The sequence below is a fragment of the Saccostrea cucullata genome, unplaced genomic scaffold (genome assembly GCF_032062105.1).
Source record: "Saccostrea cucullata isolate Sc308-1 unplaced genomic scaffold, CSIRO_AGI_Scuc_v1 ctg3591, whole genome shotgun sequence".
NCBI classification, from domain to species: Eukaryota; Metazoa; Mollusca; class Bivalvia; order Ostreida; family Ostreidae; genus Saccostrea; species Saccostrea cuccullata.
Genome location: NW_026931596.1, coordinates 832 through 9609, shown reverse-complemented (window position 1 = coordinate 9609; position 8778 = coordinate 832). Strand labels below are relative to the sequence as shown.

At 30.2% G+C, this 8778-nt stretch overlaps 1 protein-coding gene across 1 annotated transcript; it reads left to right on the top strand.

Moving 5' to 3' along the window:
- Nucleotides 1–1927: 1927 nt before the first annotated feature.
- On the top strand, nt 1928–6741 carry LOC134233100 (uncharacterized). The gene is made up of 7 exons (XM_062715093.1): nt 1928–2080; nt 2645–2693; nt 3021–3258; nt 3713–3832; nt 4130–4235; nt 4323–4456; nt 6674–6741. Exons 2-6 carry the CDS (start codon nt 2679–2681, stop codon nt 4450–4452), a joined length of 609 nt encoding a protein of 202 aa, XP_062571077.1. The 5' UTR covers nt 1928–2080; nt 2645–2678; the 3' UTR covers nt 4453–4456; nt 6674–6741.
- The last annotated feature ends 2037 nt before the right edge of the window (nt 6742–8778 follow it).

Below are 8778 nucleotides of genomic sequence, written 5' to 3'. Positions count from 1 at the left end.
ACAATGGTATTTTGGTAATTCAATTACACAAAAACGCATAAAATAAAAAATAAAATAAAAATAAAAAACACAAAAAATGCAAACGAATGTTTCAAAATTTTCAGAGAATATAAAACAAGGGTAGAGAAATCATGTAACTAATTTTCATGATGTTTTCAGACACTTTTAAAGGAAAGGTAATAATTGGTTTCAAGGCAAATGCCATGAACGTCTGAACTTAGGATTTTATGAGTCCATCTCATATTGACAAAAATATTTGTTATAGTTTGGAATATTTCATAAAATAAAAAAAAAATGCTTGAAAATTGATTAGATCGTACATGTACTATGTGCTGCATGAACATGTAGAAGCCACTAAACCAATTTTTTAAACAATGGTTATTGAGGAAGTAGGCAAAAGTACACTTTCTTAAAAAAGGAAACAAGAAAAGACGAAAAAAAACAATTAAGAGAATAAAAAGGGTAAGTGCAAACAATTTTTTTGTGCATGTAATTGAATGAATTTTATCATTTTTGTAAGGGCGTTCTCAAACCAATGTTCCCGTTTATGATATTTAAATTTAAATTGGGCAAGATAACAATACCTACGAGGGCTGTTAGAAAAGTTCGCGGACACGTTGAATTACGGAAAATCTATTGTTTACTGTGAAGTATGACCTATGTCTGAATGAATTCCTACATTTTGTTTATTGGTACAAAATAATCAGGTCCATATAATAAAATCTTGAAATTTTACAACTATTTTTACTTTGGGGTCATGGGAATCACGGAGCAATCATTTGACGTAAGCGACGTGAAAACCAGATTTCAACCCGTTAAGCTTTGTCGCAGTTATATTTATAAATCTTTCATTTCTACTTTAAAATGAACATGTTACTTTTCTACTATAATGTCTTTTGTACTGATTCGTATATTTTTAAAATCTTAAAAAATAAAAAAAAAGTCTATGCAGTTAATCGATCAGGTATGGAAACTATGCAAAACCATATAGGCACAACGCAACGTCCATGCGATAAGGGGGTATTGAAGTATCGATGGAGTTAATCATTCAAAATGTCCCCCCTTCCATTCTTATGAAGTATAACCATTTGAAAACTTGTTCTTTGTATGTGTAGGAAATTCCCGGCAGCATCTTGAACATTTTAATCTCTTTTTAGACATTTTCCTGTCTGCACACATAATTTTTACGTAGTGCAGTGCTTTATGACGCTCAATGACGTTCCGATTTTTGGCTGTCTTTTTACGCGTTGATCATTTATAAACGGCTATAAAACAGTCATATACCATCCAATTTAGTTCAAAATTTCTCCCAGTGACGTTTCCTGCATTCTTTAGCGGCAGGTGAAATATCATAAATCTCTTTGCGCTACAATTGTGCAATTTTTAATTTTAAAAAAGAGTCTTTTTGGTGTAAACGTGCCAAAATGAAGCATGCTCCATGAAGCAAATTTTATCAAACCAAAAATGCTGTATATTCTTCAATAATCACTCAAGAGCACCAAATTCTTTTAAATCAAATGGAAAAAAGGTAAAGATTTTATCTGGAAAGTTTGACCGGTTTTGTGGAAATAGCGCGCTCACAATAGAACACCCCTCGTATATTCCTAAATACAACGTCGCACGTAAGATTAAAAGAAACATAAAATTTTGACATTCTTAACTTTTTTTCTGACCAACAATCCTCCTCCAATATAAATAATTCATGTTTCTGAAAAAAAAGAGAAAAAAAAATTCAGAAAATATCAAATAATTACGTAAACGGTGTTTCATACACAAAGATTCCTTTGGAAAAAAAAATATGTAAACATTCAAACGTCGATCGCTTTGACCTACATATACAGTGTACTAATATTTCGTCCTGCTGTGTTGTTGTATAAAATTATAACGTACCTTTTTCAATGAGGCTCAATTTAAGTTACACAGAAAGATATCGAAAATTGCACACAATATATAAAGTCTCTTTCAATTTATCTTCAATGCCAATCAACGCAATCAAAGCAATAAGTGAGGATGGAACTTTTATATTTGAATGGTGTGGTTTTTAGTGTTTCCTTTATAGATGAAGTTCTTGATTGTCAAGGTAAGAAAAACATTCCAGAGATCTTAAAAATTTATGTTCTTTGTCACTATTATTTTTTTGATAGCAGGATATTTGATTGTATTCATGATCTATTTATATAAAAGTGCCAATGCTGCATGTGTATGGTAAGTGTACATAATGTCAAGATTAACAGTAATTTTATATTTTTATCTATAACGTATGAGTTATATGTTATGATACAACAAATAAGGAAGGTACCTCATAGTTAAAGTTTTAAAAATATTTTTTACCATTTTAATTTATTCGGTTATGTAAAATCTCTCGGTTTCAAATTTAATTTTTTTGAATTTCCACTTCCGATATAAATATTACCCATTTAAAAAAATTGGCGGTTATTAATTGAGCCCATTGGCATTGGCAACATATATACAGAATGAGGTATTCTATTTCAAAGCACAATTTGTCTGAACATAAAAAATAAGGATAAATGAATAAATTGTTGATCAAAAGAGTGAAAGCTTGTGTCAGCGCTCTCTGTTAGAATGTTAAAGAAGGCTTATCTCTTGGATAATCTGAAGGCTTACATACAGTCTGTAATTTTAGGTTACCCAACGCCGGAGGATGCCTGTTCACAATCATGCTGCAATTAATGGTACTGCGTTTATTAAAATCTTTATCAATAAGTGAAAATGAAAATAGTTAATGACAATATACGTCATACATGTAAACCACTACTTTCCAGGTTGCAATATTTCAGTATTCGATTGAATTTAAAAAATATAATTACATAAATAATATAAATCTTTTTTTTTTACATGTACTTAGATAAATAATTCAAGAAAGTGCTGATTCAGCTCTATAGTAGAAAGCATTGTGAATAATTTACAAATTATTAATTGTTAAAATTCATAAACTTAGTAAGTTATATGCATTTTAAAATGGGCATGAAAAGTTAATCAACACTACATCTAATTGACAGATATGGCAGGATTTCATCAAAAATATATTTGGATATGTTATCCCCTGCAATGATTCCTTAAAAACAGTTTCCAGAGTTTGGACCTGTCCCAAAAATTTATCGGAACTCGAAAAAGCAATTGAAAGAAAAAGCTGCTACAAGTGGAAACACTCCTGCAAGTCTTTTGAGTATCACTGTGTAAGCAATGAGTGGACGAATGAGACAATAGAAGTTTGTGCCCCGTCACTGCTGATAATTGGTAAAAGCTCTATAGGATTTTGAATTTTTATGGAAAACTTTTTAAGTACCATGAATGATCTCAAAATAGTTCTTTCCTCTCTAGTATGAAATTAAAATCACCTTTTACATTTCATATCATTAGCATATCATAGTAAGAATTGTATCGAAAAAAGTACATATATAGGTGATCACTACTTATATACAACTTGTCATGAGATTGTGAAAATCAAGTAAAATGTGTTGATTTATATAAAGAAAAAACAAACAAATTCACCTATTGCTATTTTTTTTGTGAATTTACTTATGCAATATATATGTTTCTCTTAATGTTTATACTAAAAGTCGTACTGAATATCAGCCCAGGTGTTTTGTAGCAATGGCCAAAACTTTATAGTTACTTTAGCAAAGTCGTGATATCATATAGAAGATTTTATATATACTTGTAATTACATTCCATGTGATTACTTTTCCAGGTGGAATATGTGCTGAGTTCAACACAGACAGAAGAAGTGTCCGTGCCAATTATTTAACAGATTGCAAAACGTCTTTCCTTGGATGCCCAGATTCATATAATTCGACAACATCATATAAATGTAGGAATTGAAAGACGTTCACTCGATAATACATTTATATGCTGGTTTTTATTAAGGAGTTAATTGCAAATAGTTCCTAGACATATATTTCTTTTCCAAATGTGCAAACTCTCATTTAAATAATATTAAATGTAAAATTTCTGCATTATTTATAAAATGTTTTGGGCATTATGTATACAGTTCATACAATCAAACCATTTGTACACACCTACATTCAATTCTTAATTTGCATACATAATTGTCAATAAATTTTATAATGACTCTTTAATCCATAAGCAATTGTTGTACATCTTTCAGATTTTGGTTGTTTACCTAACGTCACAGAAAGAAGGGTTACTACTTTGCAAACAATACTATCATCTCAACATCTACAGGAAACTTCACAATCAAATACAGTTGATAAGTAAATGATTTTTCAATGGTGATTATTATTATTATTTAAAAATGGAAAGCTTCTTACTCTACCTACTGTATAATATTTATTTTTCAGAATCCATAAGAAAAATGTGAGCAAAAGTACCCTTCTTATTTGTATGATTGCAATCACTCTCATGGCAGGATGTTTAACTGGATTATTGGTGTACTGCATTAGGAAACGCGGTTTCAGCTTTCAATTGTGAACAGGTACATGTAGATATGTACGGGTTTCATAAAGATGAAATACACATAGAAGATTGACCGATAAAATTTAATTGATCATACACGTCATGTATTTTTATAGTGTGCATTTTGTAAGGTAAAATATTGTGGAAGGATTTTGCCAGAAACATGTTTATTTTGTCCTTTCTTGGTAGCATGGAGTTTTTTTTATTCTTTTTTATATGATTAGAGAAATTCTTATATCATGGGATATTCAATTGCTTTGACAAGCAATATCCTTCTATGTGTATTTCAAAATAAATGAAACAAATGTTTCTGGTTAAATTCAGAATTTCAAATAATAATTTCATTATATCTTTTGTATAACAGTGTATGGAACATTTATCTTTAACAATCTAAGTATCTATAAGGACAATAATTAATTTCCACTGTTTAAAATTAATTTGAAATCTTGCAGGAAAAATAGTTAAGATAACGTACAGTGATCAATTTGATTAAAAGAAAAAAACACATAAAAATACAAATATGTGAAGAGCTCTCAAAACACGGACCCAAGGAAATTCCAGGAGTGAGATCAAGTACCTAGGATTAATAAACATCATACAAACGGTCACAACCGCTGTAAGCTCTATATACATATTTCAGATACATTATACATAAAATTGAAGGTTAGAAGTTGACAAAAAGTGTTGCTCTTGATTTATGCTCCGGAAGTTTAAAACAAATATCATTGATGGCTTCTCAGTGTCAGCTCTATGATTGCCTTGAGAAGATTAATAAAATTAATGGAGGATGATAACTGATAATTTTTATTCATCTTTAGCTCACCTGTGCTGAAAGTTAAAGTGAGTTTTTCTGATCACCTTTTGCCCGGTGTCCGTCTGTCTGTCTAGCTGTCTATCTGTCCATCCGTCTGTCTGTCCGTAAACTTTTCACATTTTCGACTTCTTCTCTACAACCACTGGGCTAATTTCAACCAATCTTCCACAAAGTATTCTTGGATAAAAGGGGTTCAAATTTGTTCAGATGAAGGATCATGCCCTTATTCGAGGGGAAATAATTCAGAGAGAGCGAAGATTTGATGGCATGTTTGAAAAATCTTCTTAAGAATCATTGTGCCAAGAAAGAAAAGTAACGGGGAAAAATCCTCAGGTAGTGTAGATTCAAGTTTATTCAAATCATGCCACTGGGGGTAGGGGGGGGCCACAATGGCCGATCAGAGTTTTACATAGAAGCATGCAGATATATTCTTTTTAAATTCTTCTCAAGAATAGCAAAACCATGATTAATTATATCGATAAGAAAGAATCCTCAGGTAATGTACATCCAAATTTGTTCAAATCATGAACCCATTGGGTATAACGAAGCCACAATGGCTGATCAAGGTTTTAAATCAGATATATAGGAAAATTATTTTAAAAAATTCTTCTCAAGAATAGCATAGCCATGGTTGGTCATATTTACATATCCATTTGGAAGCATTTTCAGTTAGGTTGTATTCAAGTTTGTTCTAACTCATGGGGTAGGGCGGGGCCACTATTGCCGATCAATATTTGACATAAAAATATTTTTAAAAATTTCTTAAAAAATCTTCTCAGGTATAGGACAGTTATGATTAGTCATTATTAAATGAAAGCATTCTCTGGTAGAGTAGGTTCAAGTTTGTTCAAATCATGATCAACAGGGGTAGGGCAGGAGTACAATGGCCATTCCAAGTTTTACATAGAAATATTTAGAAACTTTCAAAAAAAATCTTCTTCTAAATGTATAGCGAAGTCATAATTTGTCATATTTGAATGGAAGCATTCTCAGTTAATGTATATTCAAGTTTGTTCAAATCATGACCCCCATGGATAGGGCGAAGCCACAATGGCTTATCAAATTATATTTCAAGGACAGAGAAACCATGATTGGTCATATTTTAGTTAGGCGGGGGTAAGGAGGGGGTAGTTGAAGCCACAATGTAAGTTCAAATGTAAAGGGCAATAAAACCACGGGTAATCAAAAAAAAAATATGCAAGCTTCCTCAGTATGTGTAGATTCAACATTGTTCAAATCATACCCTTTAAGGATTGGTTGAAACTACTTTTGTGTTTAACTTTTAAAAATGATAAATAAAATAGATTTCAGTTTTTTTTCTAGTCACAGTGCTCAGGTGAGCGATAAGGTCCATGGGTCTCTTGTTTATCTTATATGTCTGCATGCTTGCATATAGAAAATTTATTACTTTGCATTTCACAGAAAAATATCAAAACAAAAGACAAAACGAAATCCAGGACACTGTAGATAAAGAAACAGCGGCAACATTGATAGTGTTGAATGAAAAGACGGCAGTCTGATTTCATTCAATATTGGCAGCTTATTACAGTGTTTTATTACCTTTTAAGAAACATCAAATCGTAAATTATATCATACACACTGCGTTTATATTTCTAGGTGATTAAATTAAGTAAAGATCATTAAATTTTACATAACACTTGCTTTCATCAAATCTTTAACAATATTCTCCTCAATCAAACATGCTTTTCAATTAAAAACTAAAGAATATTTGTAATGTGTAGTCTACACAGATTATGTTTATTTTTAATTGAACTCCGGCTCAAAATTTCAAAAAGTTAATTATTCAATTTTGGCGATGCAAAATTTGTTTGTTTTTATAAGATACTCTTTCAAAAAGAATAAAGTGATGCATATTTTTTATAGAACGTAATACAAAACAAAAAAAAAAAAATAAAAAAATTAAAGACTTATGATGGAAGTTGTTTTTATAATTGTATATATTGTCGAGGAGAGGTAAGTACCCCATGTTAAAAAAACTGCCGACAACCAATTCATAATTGTTTTCACACATACAATTTTTAAGCAAATACTTTGGCGTCTTACAATGTGTTCACATGTTCCGGATATTATAAAAGTATTTTTTGATAAATTGTGTTCATTTTCTTTTAAAAATATTTTGGCAGCTTTTATCATTACCATATGTGTTCAGTTTTATGTTTTTTTTTCTGTTTCTTCTGCATTAATTCATTATAGAAAATATGAATTCTCTGAAATATAAAGAAATCGTAGGTTTTGCCTTCGTGCTTGAATATGAGATTTTGTTATGCTTCCTATATAATTTCATAAAAAAATTGTGCTCAAAATTTTAACCTTATTACAAAATTTCTTTAAAAATTCCCACTATACTCGGTAAACATTATTATAATCAAGGTTACCAAATCAAATGTAAATCTATTAGAAACATTGCTGATTTCAGACAAAAAATTGTTTTTGTTATTTATACTTAGAATATTTGAGTTTTTCTCCACTACTTAAGTCATTTGTTAAAACTTTTGTTTAACTTTTGATGCATTTTGTAAAGTTGATATTTTTATGTTGTCAGCTTTTATCATTATTAACTACTGTGTTCATACGAGTACAGTGTATTCTAGATAAAACATTCTCATTTCTCATGTCAATTCGATTTCATATAATATCCTCCTCTGAAGAATCAATCTATGTTAAATTGTATATCATTTAAATTAGTTTGTTTAGTTTTAACTTTTTATAAATTTTTCTCCTCAAACTGTGTTCATTTTTATTTCATTTAATATTTATTAGTATTTTTCACACCAAATGTGTTCATGTTCAAATTTATAATATTTAATAATAAGGGTTTTAATAGTTTTGTATCTCCAGTATTATTGTTATTTCTATGTCAATTGCCTTGCTCATGAATGCTAATAGTTTTTGAAAGTTGATCAAATGTTGCACATCTCATCCTTCTAAAATCAAAAATGTTAGCCGGCATGGTCTAGATAATGCACTTTTTATCTAAGGGTAATTTTAATACTGTACATTAATTGCTGTTTTTTATGTCAAAACTATGATTTAACTGAGGAAAACAATATTCACCAATCCCGAAACGCGAGTACAGTATTGCACGTTGAAGCTGGCTAAATCATGGTTCACCAAGAAAACAGCAATTAAAGTTAAAATGATACAAGCTTATCAAATACCCCATGTCAATAACTTCTTTACAAAGCCGAAGGCCTAGTAAAACACTTTGAAAGAAGGGGTGGTTAAACATATAGGGAATTTTATTAATTTAAAATTCGTAAAATCAAATTCTAGTTCAATGTAGATGTGATTAAATGTATGGATCGATTTTGATATGGTGATTCTAAAAAGGAAACTTAAAACCAATTTATCAGTAAAATAAAATGTATATTGTTAAAACGAGAAGAACTCTCTAAAACGTAATACATGTATTATTTTGAGGGAAGTGGTGTAATGGTTCCATTGATTATCACAGTTGTAGGGATAGGTGTGGGGCAACAAGCCTTATAATGATACAAAAGGTGTGG